This window comes from Apodemus sylvaticus, chromosome 10 (genome assembly GCF_947179515.1).
Source record: "Apodemus sylvaticus chromosome 10, mApoSyl1.1, whole genome shotgun sequence".
NCBI lineage: Eukaryota > Metazoa > Chordata > Mammalia > Rodentia > Muridae > Apodemus > Apodemus sylvaticus.
Window position 1 is genome coordinate 62,052,021 of NC_067481.1, and position 26,959 is coordinate 62,078,979.

General features: G+C 36.6%; 1 protein-coding gene across 25 annotated transcripts in view; it reads left to right on the forward strand.

Annotated features, from left to right (window-relative positions):
• Positions 1-26,959, forward strand: part of Ncor1 (nuclear receptor corepressor 1) — a 141,741-nt gene that overhangs the window by 29,194 nt on the left and 85,588 nt on the right. For 17 of the 25 annotated variants that reach the window (XM_052194176.1, XM_052194177.1, XM_052194175.1 and 14 more), the window contains 7 exons: positions 7,189-7,378; positions 12,849-13,031; positions 19,657-19,770; positions 22,920-22,976; positions 23,506-23,558; positions 23,889-23,915; positions 25,876-25,942. In XM_052194176.1, the coding sequence (XP_052050136.1) occupies positions 7,189-7,378; positions 12,849-13,031; positions 19,657-19,770; positions 22,920-22,976; positions 23,506-23,558; positions 23,889-23,915; positions 25,876-25,942 (691 nt within the window). Of the gene's footprint in view, positions 1-7,188; positions 7,379-12,848; positions 13,032-19,656; positions 19,771-22,919; positions 22,977-23,505; positions 23,559-23,888; positions 23,920-25,875; positions 25,943-26,959 lie in introns of those variants that run through there. The other 8 variants (XM_052194185.1, XM_052194186.1, XM_052194198.1 and 5 more) reach the window with 2 other exon arrangements.

Sequence of the window (26,959 nt, forward strand, 5' to 3'; positions counted from 1 at the left end):
CAGGATCCATATATGAGAGAAAACATGTGATGTTTGACTTTCTGAACCTCAGTTACCTCACTCAATATAATTTCCTGTTTTCCTGCAAGTTTTAATACTGATTTTTCAGGCTGGAGAGATGGCTCAGTGATTAAGAGTGCTGACTGCTCTTCCAGAGGTCCTGGGTTCAATTCCTAGCAACCACATGGTGGCTCACAACCATCTGTAATGAGATCAGATGCCCTCTTCTGGTGTGTCTGAAGACAGCTACAGTGTACTTACATATAATAAAAAAGCAAAACAACAACAATAAAAACTTACATTTTTCTCCATTGTTATACAAATTTTCATTATCCACTCATCAAATGACGGACATTTGGGCTGGCTCCATTTTCTAACTATTGTGAATAGAGCTTCAGTGAACATGCATGTGGAACTGTAGAATATAGATTCCCTAGAGTTTATGCCCAGGAGTGGTCTGGCTGGGTCAGGTAGTAGGTCTGTATCCACTTTGTTGAGGAATCCCCAGACTGATTTTCAAAGTGACTATACAAGTTTATACTCCCAGAGTCTAGTGTTCTTTAAATTTTAGTGAGTGAGTGAGTGTGTGTGTGCATGTGTGTGTGTATGTGTGTGTGTGTGTGTGTGTGTTAGGATAAAATCATTTTATTCAGATGCTTGAGGGCTGAGGAGTCTAATGTTCTCAGTTGATCAAATCTCTCTGATCTTTTCATACCTAAATACCTCATTTTCACTCTTAATGTCATTGATTTAAAGTTAAATTCACTGTGGGGCTGGGGATATCTTAACAGTACAGCACTTGCCAGATAAGTGTGAGACCTCCAGTTCCATCTTTAGCACAGGAGAAAATATAATTGTATATATTTAAGTACGTAAAAGATGTTACAGAAGAATATATGTAGATAATAGGACACTGTACATAAAAGGACACTGTACTTTTATGTACATTTTAACATACCTGTTGTCCCCCTTTTGTGGTGGCAAGAAGCTATTCTTGTACCATTTAGCAAGAATCCTAAATGCTGGGGCTGGAGAGGCTCAGAAGTTAAGAAAGAACACTTGTTGCTCTTGCAGAGAACCCTGGTTCAATTTCCAGCACCCGTATGATGGCTTACAACCACTCATTCTCCAGTTCCAGGAATGCCAATGTCTTCTTCTGACTTCCATGAATACTAGGCACACTGTCATTCACATTCATACAAGTGAGCAAAAAAAAAAAAAAAAAAAAAAAAAAAAAGAAATAATATTATTTTCTTTTGGTATTTTTAAGACAGGATTTTCTGTAACCCTGACTGTCCTAGAACTCAACTCTGTTGACCAGACTGGCCTTGAACTCAAAGAGATCCCCCTGCCTCTGCCTTTGAGTATTGAGTCAAAAGGCATGTGCCACTATACCTGGCCCAAAATAAATATTTAAAAAAATATTTATTGAAATAAGTAATACCGTTGGGCAGTGGTGGCACACGCCTTTAATCCCAGCACTTGGGAGGCAGAGGCAGGTGGATTTCTGAGTTCGAGGCCAGCCTGGTCTACAGAGTGAGTTCCAGGACAGCCAGTGGTACACAGAGAAACCCTGTCTTGAAAAATCAAAAAAAAAAAAAAAAAAAAAAAAAAAAAGAAAAAAAAGAAAAGAAAAGAAAAGAAAAAAAAAGTAATACCAAATACAGTATAGTTTTAGTAAATTTGTTCCTAGTTTTGGGCATTAGATATGTGGGCTTACCCACCCATTATATCTGCTGTTTTGTAATTTCTGGTTATGTCTGCTTTACTATATTTGAATGTGTTTTTTACATGACAAACATATATAAGTGAGATCATGTAACATTTTCTTTCTATGTCTGGTTTATCTCAATCTAATGTCTTCTAGGTACATCAATATTTTAATTAAAGGAAGATCTCATTTTTTATTTAAGACCCGAGTAACATTTTCGTGTGTGTGTGTGTGTGTGTGTGTGTGTGTGTGTGTGTGTATGTGTGTGTGTTTGTCTTAGTCAGGGTTTCTATTCCTGCACAACATCATGACGAAGAAGCAAGTTGGGGAGGAAAGGGTTTATTCAGCTTACACTTCTGCGTTGCTGTTCATTACAAAAGGAAGTCAGGACTGGAACTCAAGCAGGTCAGGAAGCAGGAGCTGATGCAGAGGCCGTGGAGAGATGTTCCTACTGGCTTGCTTCCCCTGGCTCACTCAGCCTGCTCTCTTATAGAACCCAAGAATACAGCCCAGAGATGGCACCACCCACAAGGGGCCCTCCCCCTTGATCACTGATTGAGAAAATGCCCCACAACTGGATCTCATGGAGGCACTTCCCCAACTGAAACTCCTTTCTCTGTGATAACTCCAGCCTGTGTTAAGTTGACACACAAAACCAACCAATACAGTGTTTATATATATCATGCAGTTTATTAATTTTTCCAGTAACAAATACTTACAGTTATTTTCATTTTGACTGTTGACATTGCAATGAACGTGAAAGTGCAGATCTATTTATTTCTTTAAAAATAGTCATATTCTTTTGAATAATGGCTATACCAATCTATACTTGCCATCACGCCACAAGAATTTGTTTTTTCTACATCCTTGTCATTATTTGCTTTTTGATAATAGGAATCCTTAAAATTTTAATTAATTGACTAGGTAGAGACAGGGTCGCTATGTTGTCCTGGTTGGCCTGGAACTCACTATATATAGAGCAGGCTGGCCTTGAGTTTATAGAGATCCACCCACCTCTGCCTCTTGAAGGATAGGATTAAAGGAGTATAACACCATGCCCAGCTATTGTTTTATATTTTATATTTTATATAGGTGTTTTGCCTTTGGGTATGTCTGTATACCACACGTATGCAGTGCCCACAGTGTCCAGAAGAGGGCACTGAATTTCCCAGTGCTGTAGCTATAGACAATTATAAACTATCAAGTGGATTCTAGGAACCAGACTTGGATCTTCTGGAAGAACAGCCACTGCTCTTAACCATAGATCCATCTCTTTAGCCCAGTAATAGGAATCTTAATGGGTGCTAATGGATGTGGTATTTCATAGCTGTTTGATTTGCATTTTCCTATTAATAATATTGGATATTATTTCACATACTTCTTGACAGTCTTGTTTTTTATTGTTCAGAAAAATGTGTAGCCATGATTTGTTCTTATTTTAAAATTGTGATTTGTGTGTGTCTGTGTGTGTCCATGGGAGAATAGTGTATGGAGGCTGAGGTAGATTTCTGCAGTCTCCTGTATTTGCTTCCATCTCCCTGTCCCAGCAGACTGTCTGTAGGCTTTTGAATGAGGTAACTGACATAGCTGCCAAAGCATAGAACTTGTTTGGTGAATCCTCATTCTCGTAGTTTCTGGACAAATGTGCATGTATACAATATGGAACATTCCTTATGCCCTTGGGGAGCCTGGTACAGTTACATCTAGAATCTCTCCTTCATGGCAGACCCCTGGATTTCTTTGAGTGCCTTAGGGGCAAACTTCTTGAAGCCTACTTGAAGTCAGATGATTCTGAATGTGATAGAACATTCTTAGGTCACCAAGTCATTCAAAGGCAGAATGGTGCTTTTCTTTCTGCCCTTCTGCTGGAGCTACTCTGCTTGTTTCAACTTGAAACTATACCTATTTAAGTTTTTGAGATGAGTTCTTTCATTGACTCCATCCATTTGCCCACTTCCTGGCTTTCTTTGTGCATGGGTCCTGAGGATCTTGACGCAGCTCCTTGTGTGGCAGGTGTGATGGACTGAGCAGTGTTCTTAGCCCCACATGATTAACTGTTCTTTTGGTTATAAATTTTGTATATTAGGTATATATTTGCAAACATTTTTCTAGTTTACTGTTTCACTTTATTCATTTGTTCTGCAGAAACTTTTGAGCTTGATATATAATCCAGTTACTTATTTTTGCATTGTGGCCTGAGATCTTGTTATGTTAGCAAAAAAATCATTGCCAATTGCCTGCTTCCTCTGTATTCTCTGTCCTCATATTTAATCTTCTTTAATTTTCGGTTGATTTTTCTGTATTATGTGTCTAATTTCATTTTTTTCTGTGCAGAAATCCACTTTTTCCAGCATGATGCCTTTAAAAAACCTATTTTTCCTTGTTGTAATATCCGCCTGCCTCTGCCTCCCAAGTGCTGGGATTACAGGTGTGCACCACCATGCCTGTCTCCCTCAATATGTTTTTTAAAATTATATCCATGTAATATAATTTTAAATAAATATGTATGATGTCTTTCACAATTGTTTTGACCTTTGGGGTATCTTGTGTATGTGTTTGGACTTTAGAGTTGTGTGTGTGTGTGTGTGTGTGTGAGTGTGAAGAATCCCTTGGTATGGATAACATTGTATTTATATATTACTTTAGGCCAGTGGTTCTCAACCTGTGGGTTTGGGGCCCCTTTCCAAACCTCTTTCTTCAAAAATATTTACATTATGATTCATAACAGTAGCAAAATTACAGCTATAAAGTAGCAACAAAAATAATTTTATGGTTGTGGGTAACACAATATGAGAAACTGTATTAAAGGGTCACAGAATTGGGTTGGTTAGGAATCCCTGTGTAGGTAATATGGATGTTTAAACAGTATTCTACTGATTGCCTAGTGAAATTGCTCAGAGGATTATGGTGCTTGCTGCAAAGTCAGATGGCCTGGATTGGATCACCTGAAACCATGGAGATGGAGAGAACTGACTCCCAGAGGTTGTCCTCAGACCCACATGTGCACAGTGATACATGTGTCCTGGCACATGTGCACATACTAACTAAACAAATATCATTTTAAAAATTTAGTCCATCAACACAGGGGTATCTTTCTTTTTTGTGTTGTTTAATTTTTCTTTTTAAAATTATTTAGCAAATACACAGACACATTAAAAAAAGGAAAGGGCTAAAAAAAAATCTTGAATTAAAAACATAAAGGTGTATTATTATTGCCAGAAGATTGAAAAGATTCAGGGAAGGAGTTAGAAAAATCTTGAATGGGGGCTGGAGAGATGGCTCAGCGGGTAAGAGCACCGACTGCTCTTCCGAAGGTCATGAGTTCAAATCCCAGCATCCACATGGTGGCTCACAACCATCCGTAAAGAGATCTGACACCCTATCTGGTGTCTGAAGACAGCTACAGTGTACTTATATATATATAATAAATAAATAAATAAATATTTAAAAAAAAAAGAAAAATCTTGAATGACTTGACTTTCTATTTCCTAACTTTACTCTCAAAGAAATAGTGTTGAAAAGGAAAGGAGGTCATTAAAATCCTTGGATTTAAATGGGGTGATGGTAAATGATTCTTTTCATCATTTCCATTATGCTGCCTGGTTTCTCAAAAGCTCCATGAAAGATACTCATGGGTCAGTGTGTAAAGTGATAGACTATCTAGGAGTGCTTTACATGGCTGTCACAGTGGAACAGGTCATCAGCAAAGGTTGTTAATCAAGACTGAATTCTCAGATGGCAGGAAGTGTGGAGAAAGCCACACATGAGCACCACAGCTTCTGACCCAGAGCAGGCGTGCACATGACCTTCAACAAGATGACGGCAAGGAAAACTCACTGGGACAATTTTCACACCAAAGAGAAGGTCTAAAGTAGGGCTGTCACAGTGTCCCTGAGCAAGAGAAAATGAGGGACACGCTCCTGGTTACATTATCGTAATTCAAGAAGTAAAAGACTAGGAGGAATTCAGGAAGCATCTAGGTCCTTTTCAGGGTGGAACAGTATCTGGTTCTAAACGTTGACAGAGCTCAATCTTGTGGCAGGAGATAATGAAACTATAGCTTAAAGTTCTGAGAAAAAGAAATCGAGATTCAAAAATACTACACCAAACAAGATTAAGCCTTAAAGCAATAGGCGGGTATTTTTAGATATGAAATCACTAAGCATCCAAAACTTTTTATAGAATTTTTAGGCAATGGAATCAGATAGACCAAGAATGAAAGCCATGGTAAAAGATTGGTAGTTATAAGCCAGTGTAAATTTTAAAAATTCATATTAAGTAATATTAAATATTCAATTAAATTTTAAATAATGGATTTCTAACATGGAAATATTAAACATTGGCAGAGTTAACAAAATGGCACCTTAGTGTGTTTAGAATCTTTAAAGGCATGCTTTTGAAAAGTGTATACAAAGTGATTTTCTACTTTGTTGTTGTTGTTTGAGACAGGGTTTCTCTGTGTAGCCCTGACTGTCCTGGAAATCACTTTGTAGATCTGAGACCAGTATAGCCTTGAACTCACAGAGATCTACCTGCCTCTGCCTCCTGAGATCTGGAATCACATCAGTGTGGGTCACAACTGCCCATCTTTCTTGCTCTTACTCTTTGATCTACATTATCTTGATTTTAAAACAAGGTATCTTGACTCTTAAAACATGTTTAAAAAGTTCTGTGAGGTGAGGTTGTAGAGATGACTCAGTGGTTGAGAGTACTTGCTCTTGTGGAGGACCCAGGTTTGGTTTCCACCTTCCATGTCCTGGCACACAGCTATTACTAACTCCAGTTGTGTGGATTGACTCCCTTTTCTGGATTCTTCAGGCAGCAGGCAGCATGTGATGCATTTATGTGTGTGCAGGCAGATACTCATCCACATAAAATAAAAACATTAAAAAAAACCCAGCCTGTGTGTGCATGTTGACACTTGAGTGGGAAGTAGCCAGCTGTATACAGGTGCTGGTGATCTGAACTCAGGACTCAGGTCCTTGTGCTTATATGGCAAGTGACATCTTAGCCCTTTAAAATGGACTTTTTGGATCTTTTTTTGTAACTCAGATAGTTTTACAAATAAAAATTTGGTATTAAGCTTTTCATTTCTGTATTTGTCTTTTTAAGTCTTACTCTTCATCCCAAAGAGACATTCTGTTAGAAGTTTAAGAGTATTCAGGTGACTCAAGTGTATCTAACTCTTTGACATTGTGACATGACTTTGTCATCTGTAAATGTGTTGTGCCTCACGTATCCTGGAATGCGTATTGTACATGGGCAATGAGCTGGGCATGCCTCAATATTATTTTGGAGCAGGTAGAGTGGGCAGCAATTCATTTTGAAAGTAAGCGTAACCATTATTCACTCTGCTGGGGTATTAGTAAAGGTTTAAGTGGCACTTTTCAGTGACATTTAAATAATTAAAAAACAATATTCAGGCATTTTTGCTTTGTCTTTTTTAAAATTATTTTTTATTTTTTGGTATGTATTAGGCCTCAAGAAAGAAGAACTGGATATGAACAGTTTCACTCAGGACCTTCACCAGTGGATCACGATTCCTTGGAGTCCAAGCGTCCACGCCTGGAGCCAGTTTCTGATGCCCATTTCCAGCGTGTTAGTGCTGCGGTGTTACCTTTAGTTCACACGCTGCCAGAAGGGCTGAGGTCTGCAGATGCTAAGAAGGTAAATGCTTGTTTTCTTGCTCTGTGTAACTTAGGTTTGTAATGTTTATGCAACCAATTTTAGGTAGAATGCCTAAAAGAAATGCCAACATTCTAACAGCCTCTAAAAGGTTAGTGCTAAGGGAGTAAATATGGTGTTAGATAAAACTACAAACCACAGACTAAGTGCTTCAGATTTCGAAATTTGTGGTACCTTTGATTTTTGAGGAATTCAATAATTCTTATGCATTGTTTGCTGTATTGTAAAATGTGGTCAGAGGTACTGAAGACTTGAGTTTTGTCACATTTATTTGAGTGGAGGCAGGGAGGGCTTATGACCATGGCATGGATGTGGAGGTCAGAGGACAGCTTTTAGGGATCAGTTCTCTCCTTCCACCCCCATAGGGTTCTAGGATTGAATTCAGGGCATTAGGCTTTTTGGTAAGCACCCATACTGTCCTGTGTTTTGGTTTCTGGGGAAATTTTTTTCCCCTCTTTTGAGACAGAGTCTTCATATCTAGCCCAGGTGGTCTAGAACTCACTATGTAGATAAAGCTGGCTCAGAAATTCTCCTGCCTCTGAATTCCCAGTACTTCACGATGTACAGAAAATTTTGTCAGATTTTAAAAAGCTCTTTTAATTTATTAACGTAGGATGCATATGTTCATATGATAAGGTTTTATGTAAGATTTAACTTTATCATTTTTATAGAGAGAAATGGTTCTAGAGTTATATAACTATTATTAAGCTCTGGGTTCGATTCTCTAGCACTATATAAACCAGACATTGTATTCTGTATACCTGGGAAGTAGCTTTTTCTCGGCCTGTCTGGGGTACATGAGGCCCTGTTTTTGTTTTTGGTTTTTTTTGGGGGGGGGGGTTGGACTTATTTTTTTCGAGACAGGGTTTCTCTGTATAGCCCTGGATGTCCTGGAACTCACTCTGTAGACCAGGCTGGCTTCAAACTCAGAAATCTGCCTACCTCTGCCTCCCAGAGTGCTGAGATTACAGGCATGCGCCACCACCGCCTGGCTGTTATTTTTTAAAAAGTAAGCAAAAAGATTTCAAAGGAAAAAATATTCTGTAAATTTATAATTTGTGAATGAAAATATGCTGTTCTCATTAGTTAACTAAAGGCTATCTATAGTTCCAGTGTATAGTGTCATATTTTGATACATTTACATTGGGGAATGATTAAATCAAATAATTGACATATCCATCACTTTGATTTTTGTGTTTTTTGGGGATGGGGGTGAGTGTGGGGGCGGGGTTTAGCTTTCAAGACAGGGTTTTTTTTGTAGCCCTGGCTGTTCTGGAAGTTGCTCTGTAGACCAGGCTGGCCTTCAATTTCCAGAGATCCGCCTGCCTCTGCTTCCCAAGTACTGGGATTAAAGGTGTGTAACACCATGTCCAGCATATCCTTTGCTTTATGTACTTAGAATTATTTTTGTGTCATAGCAACTTTGTCTTAGCAACTTTCAAGTGCACAATGCATTATTAAGATTTATTTATTTATTTTATGTATATGAATGCTCTATTTACATGTATACTTGCATGCCAGAAGAGGGCATTAGATCATATTACAGGTGAGTTTGAGCCATGATGTGGTTGCTGGGAATCGAACTCAAGACCTCTGGAAGAGCAGCCAGTGCCGCTGTGAGTCCAGCTTCACACAATGCATTATTGATTATAACTAAATCACTTTTACTTAACTGCTTTAAATATTAAATGTTTTATGACATTTTGAATAATGTATTAACTTATGACAGTTTTTTTTTTGAGATCCAATAATTTTTGCCTTGTGTTTATTACTTTCTCTTGTGAATGTCTCTGTTTCTCTGTTGTATTTTGTTATATTGCTATGGTTATAGTTTTGATTATATGTTTTATATTATTAAATTTGTACATTAGCAGATGTTTAGCATGAGTGGGTATTTTTAGAAAAAGCAACTTAAGAAGCTCTCCAGTAGGTATTAACCTTTTTCTGTCTTTTTGTGGTATGATGGCCTTATATACCACTCTAGCACTGAGCTACATTTCTACCTGGTAATCTTTTTATTAAAATATAATAATGGTTTCTTAATATGATTTTCTTTTCAAAATTTTAAGTACAAACTATGGTTATCTGTGTGTCTGTGTCTGGATGTGGGCATGTGCTTGTGAATGTGAATAGCTGAGGAAGCCAGGACAGGACGCGGAACTCCGGAGCCGAGTGACCCCGTTCAGTGAGTCTCCCAGTGGGAGTGCCTGGAACCCAACATGGATCCTCCACAAGAGCAATAGGCACTCTTAGCCACTGAGCCTTTCTCTCCAGCCCCAAAGTTATTTGTATTATGTGTATGTGTGTGTGCATGTGCATAGACAGCTTGTGTGATTTTTGGTTCTCTTTTTCTGTCATGTGGATTCTGTTAATTAAACTCAGGTTGTCAGGCCTGGTAGTAAGTGCTGTTACTTGGTGAGCCATCTCTCTCACCTTGTCTCCCGTACTGTGTAGTCCAGGGAGCTACTCTTGTAGTAATCCTTCCACCTCTGCCTCCAAAAGTACAAGGATCACAGATGTAAGCTGCCACACTCTACCACTTGTTTATTTTTGTACAAAGAAGTAAATCTTGGTTGAATACTTGATGCTCTGGCATTTTTCAGGGTTTATTGGTATTTTGGTTTTGTAATTATTAATGCTGTGAATGCTGATTTGTACAAATGGCAGAAGTATGTTTAGGGCTATTTCAAAAATTGTTGGAAATTTTGAATCAATCCTAAGTAACTATTTAGTAACTCCCCTTTTCTTTCAAAGATAAGATCTCATAGCTCAGGCAGGCCTAAAATTTGCTTTTTTAATCTAGACTGGTTTTGAACTCCTAATCCTCCCACTATTGCTTCCCTTGTGCTAGGTTTAGAGGCATGAGCCATCATGCTTGGCCTCAGTTAATCATTTCTTCTGAGACTCAAATCAACAACTCATCCAGTAATATCTAAAACAAACATTGTAACAGTCTTAAGTAATATGAAAATATTTAGCTTTTATTTCCAAACGTAAACTATTTTATTTCTATATGATCAGAAAACTGTATAGTAAAAATGTTGCAACTTATACACTAACCTTGTTTTTAAAGTGTGTGTATGGAGTATGTGCATTAATGTATGCATATTTGCATGTTTACCAACTTGTATAGAGTGTGCATGTGCTATGAGGCCAGAGGCTAATGTTGGATGCCTTTCTTGATAGCTCTTCACTTTATTTATGGAGGTAGGATTGTTAGTAACTTAGCTAGTTTACCTAGCCTGTTTACTCTGGGCAGTCCTGTCTGTGCTTTCCGAACTTTGTTGTTATAGGTAGTCTACTTCATCTGCTTGGCCATTGTCAATGTGTACTGGTGATCTGAATTTCTGTCCTCACTTTTGCATAGCAAATGCTTTTTCCACTAAGCCACTTACCAGCTTCAATATATAGTACCTAAAACAGCTAAGTCTGGGAGTTTTAGATAATGTGTTTTATAGGATGGCATCCATAGTATTGAGTGTACATATACGTCCAGAAACCAGTTGGAGTAATGCCGTAACATGCAATATGGCACGTACTGCCAGAAACTAGTCTCATTAAACATTTTCAGTTATTGCTCAGACACCTTTCATTATTAACAAAGTTTTTATGATCCTCTATTTAATTATACAACCTCATTGGGGTCATGACCCATACATACTTTGAGTTTTTATACTTTAAAAACTAATGTAAGCCGGGCAGTGGTGGCACACGCCTTTAATCCCTGCACTTGGGAGGCAGAGGCAGGCGGCTTTCTGAGTTTGAGGATAGCCTGGCCTACAGAGTGAGTTCTAGGACAGCCAGGGCTGTACAGAGAAACCCTGTCTCGAAAAACCAAAAACCAACCAAACAAACAAAACCCAAACTAATGTAAAAGTCAGGAAATATATTTATAATTTATTTTCAGGTAGTTATCCAGAAATGAAAGAAAACTGTGTGTATAATGAGAAAGCAAGCATAACAAAGAGCCAGTGAACCCACATGAAAGATAAATGGTTGTTATTGTGCTTTGTGTTTTATGTAAACTGTGGGGATCATATATTGATTGGGTACAAGCTCTTTGTGGAAAGCTAGTAATGTGGTGAGTCCCTGAGTTTTGAGATGTACCACATTATGTGAAATAACAGTGTTACAATGTTCGGGGTTTGAAGAAAGACTTTGCTGCACTAAGAGGAACAAAATTTAAAAATAGTATTTTCTGACAATGAGTAAATTATCCCATATATAATTTATAGCTGTAGAACGGGAATCTTAAAACTCATTCATTAACGTGGTATGCTAATCATTGAAAATGAATTATTGTCATTTTATAGTTGAGAAACCATGCTAGTAAAAACATCAGTAGCCTGGGGGCGGGAGAGATGGTTCAGTGGTTAAGAGCACCAACTGCTTTTCCAGAGGTCCTGAGCTCAATTCCCAGCAACCACACGGTGGCTCTTAACCATCTGTAATGAGATCTGATGCACTCTTCTGGTGTGTCTGAAGACAACTACAGTGTACTCATATAAATAAAAAATAAATAAATCTTAATAATAAAAAAAACTGCAGTAACCTCAGGTCATGTCTCCTGAGTTGGAATGAAAATGAAGAATCCCTAATTCTTTCCTGTATTTCATGGTCCGTTACCTGGTTCTCTTCTCATTTTTTATCCTTCCTTTCTTTGTATTTTTTTTTTAATAAAACAAAACTCTTAAGTATATAATTAAAAATGTAGACACAGATACATATCCTCTTCCTTCCAAAAGGGGAAATCTCATTCTAAATAGTTGTTAGGCTGTTTCAATACAAGACTGTAAGCTCAGTACCATGTACTGATTACTAAGCATGTGAATACACACACACACACACAACACAACACAACACACACACACACACACACACACACAATACACACACACCCAAGTGAGTGGGAGTGATAATCTTTTTTTTTTAAAGATTTATTTATTTATTATATGTAAGTACACTGTAGCTGTCTTTACACACACCAGAAGAGGGTGTCAGATCTTGTTACAGATGGTTGTGAGCCACCATGTGGTTGCTGGGATTTGAACTCAGGACCTTCCGAAGAACAGTCGGTGCTTTTAACCACTGAGCCATCTCTCCAGCCCCGGGAGTGATAATCTTAAAAAGGAGTAATGAATGATATATCCAGACTATAAAAGTATAAACATATATATGCATTGCTTTATATATATTTGCAAGTGTGTGTGAATATGAAAATTGACAACCATAAGAAAAGTACACACTGCTGTTGAAGGGCAAGGATGGTGTCTGGTTTTGTCACCCTTGGAGCAGTAGTTGGCATGTTCCCTGTCTTCATTTATCATTGCAACCAATAAAGGTTGTGAGAGACAGACAGACTCTGCTGTGTTTTAAAATTTATGTTTTGACTCTTGACTCTAATATTGGCTGTTAGTGAGAAAAACATTGCTTTATGATTTTTCTTCAAAAGGATTCGGCATTTGGAGGCAAGCATGAAGCTCCATCTTCTCCTTTGGCTGGGCAGCCATGTGGAGAGGATCAGAACGCTTCACCGTCAAAGCTTTCAAAAGAAGAGTTAATACAGAGCATGGATCGGGTAGACCGAGAGATTGCAAAAGTAGAGCAGCAGATCCTTAAATTGAAAAAGAAACAAGTAAGTGTGGTACTCTCTGGTTATCATGGTCTGTGTCCTGGACAATGCTACAAAAAGCCTTCTATGTGCCTATGTTCTGTTTACTCTTCACTGCTGGTCATTTCTTTAGTTTTACTCCTTCATTTCCCCTGCTGTACTGTACTGTACTATACTCTACTGTACTGTCCTATAAGATACGATATGATATGATATGGCAGAAGTTCTCAACCTTCCTAATGCTGTAACCCTTTAATACGGTTCCTCATATTTTAACCCCCCAACCAGAACATTATTTTTTGTTGCTACTTCATAACTCTAATTTTGCCACTGTTGTGAATCATAATGCAAATATCTGTGTTTTCTGTTGGTCTTAGGTGATCCCTGTGGTCTTAGGGAACCTTAGGGATTGCCTAAGACGCCCTCCCTCAACCCTCCGCCACCGTGAAAAGGTTGTTCACCTGCCAAAGTGGTTGTGACCCACGGGTTGAGAAGCACTGCTATATGGTGTTTTTGTGTAGTAGATGGTATTAAGATTGCTAAAATGGTAATGTTATATTCCTCCTGGTAGCACGTTTGCGTACCAGTTTGTGCATATCTTGTCTTTATATCACATGATAGGCTTTTTTTTTTAATTTTTGGATGTAAAATCATTTTTACTGTGGTTTTAATTACTTTCATTGTCTTGATTAGGAATGAGACTGAGCTTACTTCTATGTTATGACTTACTATACTCCTTATGAACAGGCAGTCTCATTTTGTTTTCCTACAGTGAAAATTTTCTAGTATATTATTTCATTATTTTCAATAGTTTTATTTGAGGAGGTAGTTGCACACTAAACTTAACGATATTCAAATGATCCCCTGCATCACTTCCTAGTACTTTAGATTCACTCTATCAAAACTAAATCAGTGAAGCACCTTTAATTCACACCACAGTATTTATTCTTTCAAAGTGTGCAATTAAATACTTGTAATACGTTAGTAAAATATTGTAGGTTATCACCAGTATTGAATCTAGGACATTTTTGTCACTTTTAAAAGAAACCCAAATTCATTAATACTTGGTCTCTGATCTCCCACTCCTGTCTTCTGGGATCCACCTGTTTGCTATTGTCTGCGAATTACCCAGTTAGATGGAATCCTTGACATTCTCAAGAATTGCCTATGTTATATTTACATCAACATTTTGAAACTGTTATTGTCTAAATTGATTCTATTGTAGAATCATATCGTATCCCATTTATCTATTAATTGATAAATATTTGGTTTGTATCTTTCTGTTTTTAAAGATTTTTTTTTAAATTTATGTATATATGTGTGGATGCCTTCAGAAGCCAGAGAGTGTCAGATTCCCAGGGGAGAGTTACTGGTGGCTATGGACTTCCTCATGTGGGTGATGGGCACCAGATTCAGGTCCTGTAGACAAGACCATCTCTGCAGCCCCATACCTACTTACATCTTAATTTTATTTTAAACTTTATTATAAAAAATATTATAAGTAAAGAACACAAATTGAAGTTAACCCATTTTCTTCTGTGTCTACTTAAAAAAATATGCAGTCACATTCATGTACCAGTTTTTACTGACATGGATCCAGTCTTCTTGAATATCTACGTAGGAATAGAGTTGTTGGGTCATGTGGTAAAACTGTGTTAAGCAGTTTCGAAGCTGCTTATAATATATAAGGTGTTTACTTGTTCTATTTCTTTGTCAGCATTAGCTGTGTTCCTCCTCTTCTCCATTCCCTGTGTGACACAGGTGAAAGATCAAAGGGTTCTCTGTGTAGCACAGCCTGCCCGTCATCGAGTTGTTGATTCTCCTCCCTCAGACTATAGAGTGCTATTGTATTAAGGCTACAAGTGTGCCATACCACATTTGACTTTAGTTTCTTTTGTTAATAGCTTTCATAGTAGACATAGTGTCATGCTGTGATTTTAGTTTGCATTTCCTTAATAATATTCTCCTTAATGATAATTTTTAGTGTTTTTGCATATGCTTAATGGATATATGTATATTTTTAGATAAATGTCTATTCATATATTTTGTCTTTTTGTTGAGTTCTAAGAATTTTGTTTTGTCAGTGTACTTGTACTTATATTTTCTTTTTGAGTTTTGACTTTTCTTTTTACTAGTAATATACTTTGATATATCAATGTTTTATAATTTTGTTGGTATAATGTATTTACTTTTTAAATTATTTGTAGTTTTGTTGTTTTAGCTAAGAATTTTGCCTAATTGGAAGTCACAAAATTTACTATTTTTTCTTATATAAACTTTATTGTTTTAATACTTTTGATCCTAATTATTTATAAACATAATTCTGTTTTATGATGAAAAGAATTTATTTTGGGGTATATATGAGTAAGGCAATTTATGGTATCTTAAACTGCTTCTTGCTTTACTTAATCCTGTGAACAATTTTTTTGTGCCATTCCTAAAGTAAGGATCAAAATTGTATTTTTATTTTGTTTTATGTGTAGTTAATTGAAACGTTTGGGTTGACAAGATGACTCGGTGGTAAATCAGTTTTCCTTCAACACTGATGACTGACAACCTGAGTATAAGTTTTGTTGCTGGTGATGAAACAGGCCTTTAATCCTAGCACCTGGGAGTCAGAGGCTAAAGGATCTCTGTGAGTTCAAGGCCAATCTGGTCTACAGAGCTAGTTCCAGGACAACCAGGGCTGCACAAAGAAACCCTGTCTCTAACCTTTCCAACCCATCTTCCCTCCAAAATGTTGACTTCTGCCAAGTTGTCCTCTGACCTCCACACATGAAATGTGCTTTATGCGAGCAGAGCATGTAAACACACATACAACACATACAAATAAACAGTAAAGCGTTTGTATTCCTGTTTTTCTATTGGCTTTATGTTTTAAAAATAATGTTATTTATTTATTTATTCATTTATTTATTTTTTAAAGCTTTATTCATTTACTATATGTAAGTAAATACACTGTAGCTGTCAGACATCCCAGAATCGGGCATCAGATCTCATTACGGATGGTCGTGAGCCACCATGTGGTTGCTGGGATTTGAACTCAGGACCTTTAGGAAGAGCAGTCAGTGCTCTTAACCACTGAGTCATCTCTCCAGCCCCATTTATTTATTTATTTATTTAAAATTTGGCTTTTTGAGAATGGGCTTCTCTCTGTGGCCCTGGATGTCCTGGATTCCCTTTGTAGATTAGGTTGGCCTTAAACTCACAGAGATCCGCTAGCCTCTACCTCCCTTAGGCTGGGATTAAAGGTGTGTGCCACCATGCCTAGCTATTATTGATTTTATTCTAAGTTTTTTTAGAGGTAGTCCTAGCTGGCCTCATACTGCTGTACCCTTGTACAGCCTTTTTGCTATTGGAATTTGTGGGCCATTATGCCATTATGCCTAGCTGCAAATATTTTAATAATAAAAGAATGTTGAGTTTTATTCACAAAGAAATGCTTGTTTTACATTTGTTAGTCATATAGGTTTTCTCCTTTTAATCTCTTAGTTTTAAATGGCTTGTGCATTTCTAGGGTCTGCTTTATTTGTGCCACATTATCTATTTTTAAAAAAATAAATTGCTATCTTATTTCAACAATATTTTTATTTATTTATTTATTTATTTATTTATTTATTTATTTTTGGTGTTTAGAGATAGAGTTTCAGTGTATAGCCCTGGCTGTCCTGGAACTCACTTTGTAGACCCGGCTAATCTTGAACTCCGAAATTTGCCTGCCTCCGCCTCCCACCTGCTGGGATTAAAGGCATGAGCCACCACTGCCAGGCTAACTCAACAATATTTATTTGGGGATTTAAATTTGTAAAAGCAATAAGTTATAATATTTATTTATTTATTTTTTGAGACAGGATCATGTATATAACTCAGACTAGCTTTGAACCCCAGTTCCTTAGACTAGTGGTTCTCAACCTTCCTAATGCTGTGACTCTTTAAATAAAGTTCCTCATATTGGGTTGACCCCAAACCATAAAATTATTTTTTTTTTTTGCTACTTCATAACTGTAATCTTGTGGTGCTATAAATTGTAATGTAAAATATCTGATATGCAAGATATCATATCAAGATATCATAACAACCTTTGGAAAAGGTTGTTCAGCCCCTGAAGAGATGAGAACCACTGTCTTAAACTGACATGGAACTCAATGTAATCTTCCTGCCTTTCTTGATCAGTGGGATTAGAGGGGTGAACCACTGCACCTACCTATTCCATACTGTTCCTTTCTTTAAAAAATATTGTGTGTGTGTATGCATGTACACGTGCTTCAGTGGGCATGGACGTTACAGAATAGTGTTGCTTCTCTACTTCTACCTTTACATGGTGTCTTAGGGTTGCCATTGCTGTGAAGAGACCACGACCAAGGCAATTCTATATTATAAAGGGCAACATTTAATTGGGGCTGACTTACTGGTTCAGAGGTCCAGTCCATTATCATCACGGCAGGAGAAGGGCAGCATCCAGGTAATCCTGGAGCTGGAAGAGCTGAGCCAGGAGCAGACTGTCTTCAGGCTACTGGGGGGGGGGGGGCGGGTCTCAAAGCCCATCCTCAGTGACATGCTTCCTCCAACAAGGCCACACCTCCCACAAAATATTACCATTCCCTGGGCCAAGCATATACAAACCACTGTTCATGGGTTTCATGCATAGGGCTCAGGTTGTCAGACAAGTACTTTTACCTACCACACCATCTTGCTAGACTCTAGTATTTCTTTCTTATCTGTCCTTTCCTATTTTGGTAAGATCTGACCATGTTGTATTATTTCTAGACTCTGAAGTAGTTAAACATTGTAATTATTTTGTTAATAAGTGTGTGGCAGAACTTAAACATTATCAGCTTGATCTAGTGGATCAAGCTCTGTGTGTTTGTGTGTGTGTGTCTATGTGTGTACCTGTGAAGATTTTTTTCTACTGGTGATTCCAGTATTTTTCTTGTTTGTTTTAATTCATTTTTGGTTTTCATTTATTCCTGACCACAGATTCCCCTCCCTCTACTCCTCGTAGACCCCCCATAATCCTCATGTATTTTTTTTTTTTTAGGATTGCTGTGGGCTTTTTATTTATTTATTTTTTTATTTTCTGTATTTTTTGTTTACATTCCAAGTGCTTTCCCCTTTCCCAGTTCCCCCCTCCCCATATGTCCCATAAGCCCTTCATGTATTTTTTTAAAGTGCTGTTATAGTTCTTTTAGAAGTAAGTTTCCCCATCATTTTGGTGGGTATAATTTGTATTCTCTATAGTACTTTCTTTTCATTCTTTTTTTGGGATTTTATTCCAAGCTGTTTGATTGTTTCTTCCCCATACTGTTTCCCTTCCCTGTTCCTGTTCCCTTTCCTTTCATAGTGCACAATACTCATGCATGGGTTTGCTGAGAGAATTCCTCACATTCATCTTTGCATGTCCATGTTTATGTTTGTAAACTGTGTGTATGTGGACTGTTGTACATGATGAACTGTGTGCATGATGGACTGTATACATGAAGGCTTGTGTGTTCATGTCCATAGAGGACAGCCTCAAGTTTTATTCTTTAGGTGCTGTAAATTTTAGTTTTGGAGACAGGGTCTCTCACTGGCCTGGAACACCCTGATTATGCCAGGCTTCTTCCCATGTCTGCCTTTTCAGGATGGGACTACAAGCATGTGCTATCAAGCTTAGCTTCTTTTCTGTTGGTCTGGGGATCTGTGCAAGGCAAATATTTTGCCAGCTGAGGTATCTCTCCAGCTCTCATTTCTCTTTTCTGTGTTGTGTCTCACTCCCAACTCCCTTTTATGTACCTACATAGTCCCTGTTGGGTGTGGTCTTACTACAGGACCTTACTAATGGTCTTCTTTCATAGTATAGATTATTTTTTCCCCTCTCGCTTATACTAGACTTTATCTCTACCTAATCATCTGTGTGGCTATTTGTTGAACATGTACTAGGTTTTAGGTTGGAAAAAAGCAATAAAAGCAGATAAATTCCTGTTTATAGTAATAGGTAATATTTACTCTGCTTTTAGAATTGTAGTATATGTTATGTATAGCTCATTTAATCCTTTTTTTAAAAAAAACTATCATAAATAGTATTGTTATCCTTCATGTATCAGTGACTTAAATATTAATTTTAGGAAAAAATGATTATATCACGCCTTCAGGCTCAAATCTAGACATAGCCTAATACATAGCCTTCTGCTTTATATACCAGGTGTTGAGTGCCTCTTGAAGAGCAGTATTCAATAGATAGAAAGGGTGGGTTTGGTCATGGTACTGCTCTGAGCTAGGAGTTCATACTCTAACCCTTTCCTACTGTATTAATCACAAGAAACCATCACAAATACTGTGTATCTGTAACATGTCACTTTCCCCAATGTTGTCAAAGGTTGTTCTGATAGAGGTATATTAAGGTTCTTTTCGTAAATGTAATTTCTCTTTAATGTTTCTCTTTATTAAAATTGAAATAGTCAAGGTTTTCTCTTTTGGTTTTACATCTGTCTATCTTCGTATGATTTGTGATGTTTAGTTATTAAAATGGATCTTGGATCCTTGAGACCTTTGTAGAGTAAATGCTTATCCTGTAGAAGCAATATGAAGTACACAGTCACCTGTGTTCTCTCTGGCTAGTGATTAGTGATCTGCAGCAGATATCTAACTTTTTTTTTTCTGGATCTCTTAGCAACAGCTAGAAGAAGAAGCAGCTAAGCCCCCTGAGCCGGAGAAGCCTGTGTCCCCTCCTCCTGTGGAACAGAAACACCGTAGTATTGTTCAAATTATTTATGATGAGAATCGGGTAAGTTTACATTTCCTCTGACAACATAGGCCTTTAAACCTGTTTAACTTTATTTTCCAGTATATTTCTGAGTATATTCTATTGTAATCATATTAAAATGTGAGTTGTTTTGCCTTATATAGTATATAAATATTACTTACTGATTAGAATTTTATCATCTAATTCTTCCATCATATACATATTGCTACATAAATTGTATAGTACATAATATAAAACAGCCATTCTGTAGCTCTTTACTTTCATTTTTTTGAGACAGGCAATTACCATGTAGTCCTAGATGGTGTGGGCCTCTACACTTGGCTGTGTAGACTGGGCTAGCCTCTTAAGTTGAAGCAGCCTCTTGCCTTTGCCTCCTCAGTGTTATGGATCATTATGCTTGCTTGCAAGTTTTTTGTTTTGTTTTTGTTTCAAATCAGGGTGTCCCTTTGTAGCCTTGGCTAGCCTGTGTGGACCAGGTTGGCTTAAAACTCAGACATCTGCTTGCCTGTGCCTCTTGTGCTAGGACTAAAGGGGTGTGCCACCATGCCCTCCCTGTGTGCTTGCTAATATTTGCTTAGGGTGCATTTACTATCAAAGCCTCATTAGTCATATTTCAGCACAAATGACCTTTGGATGGGGGAGAGAATTTCATTATTAGCTTGAGAGTTAATAAATGAGTTATAGCTAACCTTAAAAAGTTAAGTGTGGACTTTGACCTTTAGATGGATTTTGCTTTTTTATTTTTATTAAAACAATTTCTTGTTTCATTCTCTAAATTTGGAAATTTCCATCAATTAGGAAATCCAGGACATAGTTTCTTTTTTTTAATTTAATTTTATTTATTTTATTTTTTTTTTTTATTTTTCGAGACAGGGTTTCTCTGTGTAGCCCTGGCTGTCCTAGAACTCACTTTGTAAACCCTGTCTCGAAAAAAAAAATCAGGATTGTTTAAATCATTTTCTTTGTTCTAAGTTGACTTATCAGAGTCACTATGTTGTATATAGATTTTCAGTAGCATAATAGCCAGATCTGAAAGTATATTGTCCATATGCAAAACAACTCTTAGTTCGGTGTGCTGTAAAATGGCTACCTATTTTAGAACATTAACTAGTTCTCTTGACTCCCTGCCCACCCTCCCCCCAGTTTTCAGGCCAGCCTCTTCAAACATTTCTTCCAACCATTCTTCCCTCAGTCTGCTTAAACAGTCCTCCTCCCAGTTTTCCCAACACTAGCAGTTCCAAATGCTAACAACTGTTCTGGCCTCTCTGCTCAGCTGTCGCCTAACAATCCTCCTGTCCCAGCTGCCTTCTTTTCTCACTCTGCTAACCCAATTTATGGTCTCAGTCTCAGCTGGCTTTTTAATATCCTTTCCTCTTCCCAGAAATCCAAGAGGCAACCAACACTGTTTGTTCCTGGCATGTTCAAGACCTTAGCTGGCCCTAGCATCACTATAACCAGTTTAAAGATGCAACCCTATCAATACTTAAATAGGCAAAAAACTTAGATTGTCATCAGATTTTCGACAACATTTTAGGCCAGGGGGAAAAAAATGGGACAGGCTTAAGAGACTTAAGGTATGAAATGTGAACAAACAACTTGTAAGAAGGCTTAACAGAAAAAGTCATAGAATAATAGTTAATAGCAAGAAGTTAGAGAATATTGTACTTATTAGCCCTTCCTGAAGAAGTGGGTAAGTGAATGAGTTGTAGATAAAATAAGGGAGATCTTAGGATAAGGACACTAGCATTATAGAGTTTACCTGAAGAACCAATTCTAAATAAGAGTCAAGAATACATGATGGGTAAAGCTATGTTCTTTTCTAATGCAGATATAGTATGCCAGGGAAAAGTGTCAGAATGGGAAGTCTATTTAAAAAATACTTTAATATACATCTGTCTGTTATGTTCTCTGGAGTTACGATGCCAGAATATTTGTATTGCTATTCTGAGCCTTTTCTCTCAATGATATGTTCTAGAGTAGATGAATAAAAAAAAAAAAAAGTGGGTGCTGGGGAGATGCCTCATTTGTAAAGTGCTTGCTGCACAAGCTTGAGGGTATAAATTCAGATCCCCAACATTCATATAAAAAACTGTGTGTGAGAGCATTTACCTGTGATCTGAACACTGGGGATGTAGAAATAGTGAGATCCGTGGGTCTTGCAGGCCAGCCAGCCTAGCCAAATTAGTGAGGTCCAGCTTCAGTAAGAGACCCTGTCTTCCTTCCTCCAAAAGTATGCTAAGCAACCAGAGAGGACACAGGATATAAGCTTTTGGTCTTCACATACACATGCACCATACACACTAAAAAAAGTAAGGTGGGGAATAGGGAAAGATCCTGTTAGAGGATACTTTGGTTTCTTTTTTTTTTTTTTTTGGTTTTTGGTTTTTGGTTTTTTTTTTTTTCGAGACAGGGTTTCTCTGTATAGCTCTGGCTGTCCTGGAACTCACTCTGTAGACCAGGCTGGCCTCGAACTCAGAAATCCGCCTGCCTTTGCCTCCCAGAGTGCTGGGATTACAGGCGTGCGCCACCACCGCTTGACCTGGTTTCAATTATTTTACTTTCGAAAATGATATGTTAAATATGTGATTAAATTTTTCTTTTACTCCAAGTAATACTTGGAGTAAAGCTAGCTATTTCTTTGTTCTTCAGTTATTATGTAGGATTCCTTGTAACTAGAAAAAAAGAATATGTTTATTTTGGAACTTTATGCTTTTAGATATTTAGTAATAGCAGCAGCTTTATGCTTTTAGATATTTAGTAATAGCAGCATGAATTAAATATTTAAAATACTTGGGATATATTTCCCAATTTAAAATTTATTCCATCTCTCTAAATTCTCTATATTTTATTAACTTAATTGTTTAGATATTATTTTAACTACAGATACTTGATTTTGCATAGAGATTTGATTGAATTTGGTAAGAAAACCCTATGAAAATTTAAACAATTTAGAGAATGCAGGTATCATAGCTCAGTGGTAGATCACTTGTATGCATGACACTTTGATTCAATCCCTAGGATAAATGGGGAAATTAGAGAGTGTTTCAGGATAAAGGAAGATAAATTCAGTTGTAGATTAGTCGTAGGTAAGAATTTTCAAATAGGCAGTTATTTTTCTTTGAGGTAATATAATTTTAAATTATACAATACAAAAATGTTTTTCTCCTTAGAAAAAAGCGGAAGAAGCTCATAAAATATTTGAAGGTCTTGGCCCAAAAGTTGAACTGGTAAGAAATTCCTGTTTTCACTTCTAATGTTATTGGGTCTCTTTGTTTGTTTGCTTGGTTTTTAAAATAATTTTTCTTGGGATAAATGAAATATCCATTTACTTTTGGATAAAAATTATATGGCTGGGCAGAAAGTTTGTTACAATCTTAAGATAATTGTGAGTAACCTTGGTTTCCTTTGCCTAAACAGTATCCTGAGCATGTTTTGTCTGAACAGCGATTTGATCCCTTCAGGTAGTAGGAGGAAGAAGTAACTAAGGAAAACAGAAGTGAGCTAGCTTATTCCTTTGCCATTGAAATTAAGGAGTATGATGAGACTTACTCATCATAAAATACAGCAGGTTTGCAGACTTTCTCACTGTAGTAAGAAGCAGTATGAGAGAGGATTACAGGGAAACCTGACACCTGAAGGTTTTATTGGGATGCTGTGATATAGGTCCACTTAGGTAATCTCACATTAAAATGTTTTTGCTTTGTTGCTATAATTATATAGAACACTTTACACATAAATATGTCATTTATTTTATAGCCACTCTATAACCAGCCATCAGATACCAAGGTGTACCATGAGAACATCAAGACGTAAGTACTTACCATCTTTTGGAGTTCAATTAAAGAACATTCTATAAAGAAATCATTTTTGTTATCTGCGGACATTATTATAACATTGTAGGTGTGTTTTAGATTTGTGTAATTTGCTGTTGTTTTACTATATGTTATCTTCCTCTGGCTTTTTGGGGGTTGGGGTAACAGATTTGAGTTTCCGAGGCCAAAAAAAATGAAATAAATTATTGCATAAAAACTAGCTGGTTTTATGATCTGCTAGTAAAAAAAAAAAAGGTGAATACTTAACATTGAAACGGCTTACCTTGAGGCTTGAATTCTTTGCCTCCTGTTTTGTGTTTTTTTCAGTGGAGTACCTGCAAGGCGCATGATGAAGTAAGATAATGAAGCTTTTTCATTTAAGACTAGTGATGACACCGTCCCCCACCAAGCCACATCTGCCATTGCAAAGTAGAAGTGCCACGGATCATTTTATCATTATTCAAAACCCTATTCTAGGGAAATCCCTTCCATGACTCTTGCTAATGACGGTATTTGTAGACCCTTCTGCCATTTAATGTCCTGGTGCCTCGGAAGGCTCAGTCCCCTCGTGTGGGTGAGGAGGCTGTTCCAGAATGTAGTTTGCTTTGCCTTGCTCATCCTAGTACCAGGCCTTTTATGGATGCAGATCTTGGAATAAGAAAATAAGTGAAAAGTGAACTTAATTTCTTGATCTGATTGAAGTAAGAGAAGCTAGAGGCTTTTTTTTTAAAATTGTTGTTTAATTATCATACTTTTAGAGAATTTTAGGTGAAGTATTAATAGTTGGTGACAAAATGTGATATTTCTATTTATTTGCATTTAAAAGTATATCCAGAACATTATAATTATTTACTATTACAGTTACTATTGAGCACATTATTATTTATATTTTTTCCTTTTACTTTCTGAGACTGTGTACAATAATTGCCTACTTTGCAGAACTGGTGGCAAATATATTTGCATGGTAGTATGCATGACAACTATTACAATTTAGTAATTTTAATTTCTGTTAAGTATGTAGTTCATAATAAAAGTCATCTATTTAAGAATTTTTCTGTGAGATATTGCCATGGTCCATGACCCTTTAAGAGGACATTAGGCTGAACTCATAAAATAGATTTTGATTTAGAAGTACTTAGCTGTTTAAATGTTTTTAAATGGAGGATACCAGATACAATTTAGTTGGCTATTTTTAGTGATTTACCCCCCCAAAGCTTCAGTTTGTGTTTTGTCTTTTCTCCCCCAATGTCAGCTGGAAAGCTGCACTGTTTGATTTATTTTATGTTCTCCACATTGTGCTGAGATGATTTCCTGACTAGCTGACTTCACTTAAATTCTTAGTAAACATTTAACATTTTATTTACTGGGTGACATTTATTTTTGAGTAGCATATAATTGCAATAAGAATAAATTGGCATATAGTGATGGTCCCACTGCATGTTACTTTTGAAGTACTCAGATACACACATTTGCAAAAATTGTTCAGTAGCTACTTACCAACATTTGCTTTGTATGAAATATCAAGTGTCCCTTTTTAAATTCTATCTCTAGACTGCTTTGTTGTACTGCCAGCTACTGATTGTCTATACCTATTTGAGTGAAGCCAGTATCATTGTTAGTCCTGAGTGACAGATAATTCATGAATTTATTTCTACTTTCATTGGCTTTGTATTTATGTCTGAATAATCAACTTGAAGTTATTTCTGGAAGTAGATGGGGTATAAATATTTATATATTTGAACCTGCATGACATTGTTTTAGAAGATCACAGTGCTTCCAACTTAAAAAGTGCTGTTGTTACATTAAGACATGTGAGAAAATTTTCTGTCTTGTCAGATTGTTGCTCCATAGAGTCTGTTGTATCATATCTGTGGAAGAGAAATCTTCTGTTTTGAGCAGAAGTCACCTCTTTGTAAATATGTTGGTGTGCATTCTCCTTTTACAAGGGAAGTACCTGCTAAAGGTTTCTTTTCCCTTTTACTTCCCTTTCTCAGAATATATTCAAAGATGCTTGTATCATCAGGATTCTTAAGAATTAGTTACTCCTTAATTATAATTTGAAAATAATGTCTTAAAATCAGATGCATGAATTTAAAATTAACTGTATTATCTTGTTATAGAATGGCAGGAATTTTAGTCCTAATTGGAAAAAGTATGGAATTTTATTTTGCAGGGTGAAAAATAAATTAAGATTAATTCTGATTGCACCATAAATTTTTAAATGGTTTGCCTGTCTCCAGTGTCTGGAGAAAGGGAACACGTCATTAAGTTGTGCTTTTTCTTAATGTTCTGCAACCATATTTTTCTCTTCTAGAAACCAGGTGATGAGGAAAAAACTCATTTTATTTTTTAAAAGAAGAAATCATGCAAGAAAACAAAGGGTGAGGTCCTATCCTTGTTAACTGAAATTTGTACAGCTTTCCCATTCATGTCATGTAGGCACTCACTTTCCCATTAGCGCTCGAGCCTTGAGTGTATTGAGAGCAAGTGCTGATTAAGAAAGTGACTATGACTTATGTGTATGAGTTAGATATGAGTCTAATCCTAGTGACATTGTAATACCATATTTAACATCATTATCAAATTAATTTCATTAGTTATCTATGTAATATTTTCATTCAGCAAAATGGTGAGTAGTCAAATAAAAAAAAAGATTAAGTAGGATGATGTGCTCTCATTCTGTAAGGGCTCAAACAAATATCGGTAAGTTATGGTCATGCCAATGAGATGTGACTCTTCCATCCTTAGGAAAAACAGCAATAGTTTCTCATTTAATTACACAGTTTGCTGTCTAATAGTTTTATGCTTATAATCATAAATAAGTTTCAGAAAATATCCTTATTTTTGCAATACTAATTTTATAGACACATTTAAGTTTAGATTTTTAACGAAATGAAGTTCTTTGAACCTGTGTTAGAAATGAACTTTACCTTATGTTCAATGGCCTAACAGCTTAACAACTGTAAAGCACAAGAGACAGCAGCTTTTATTTGGTGTTAAACTTCTGTAGTTCGTATTTACCAGTCTTATCTTTTAGATACTATCTTAAATAACTGGAGTTGGATATTTTTTCTTCTTAAGAACTTACTAATTAATATTCAGTGAGAAACCGGGTTCTTTTTTTGTTCATTCATTTTATTGTATTTTTAGGACTTGCTAAATTAGTCTTAGTGATACAATCACTGGCAGATAAACTTTTTCATGATTTGGTATAATTGTAGTTTGTTTGTTTACTGATTTGTTTAAGAAATCTTTATCAGTTGTGGGTAGTGTTGCATGTATTATTCCAGAAAAGCAAGTAAGGTAGCCATGTCACTTTGCTCTTAAGGAGCAGATATGCCAGCAGACAGGTTCAGTGTCGTGATCATAATGTGATCTCATGCACACAGCTGCCTGCA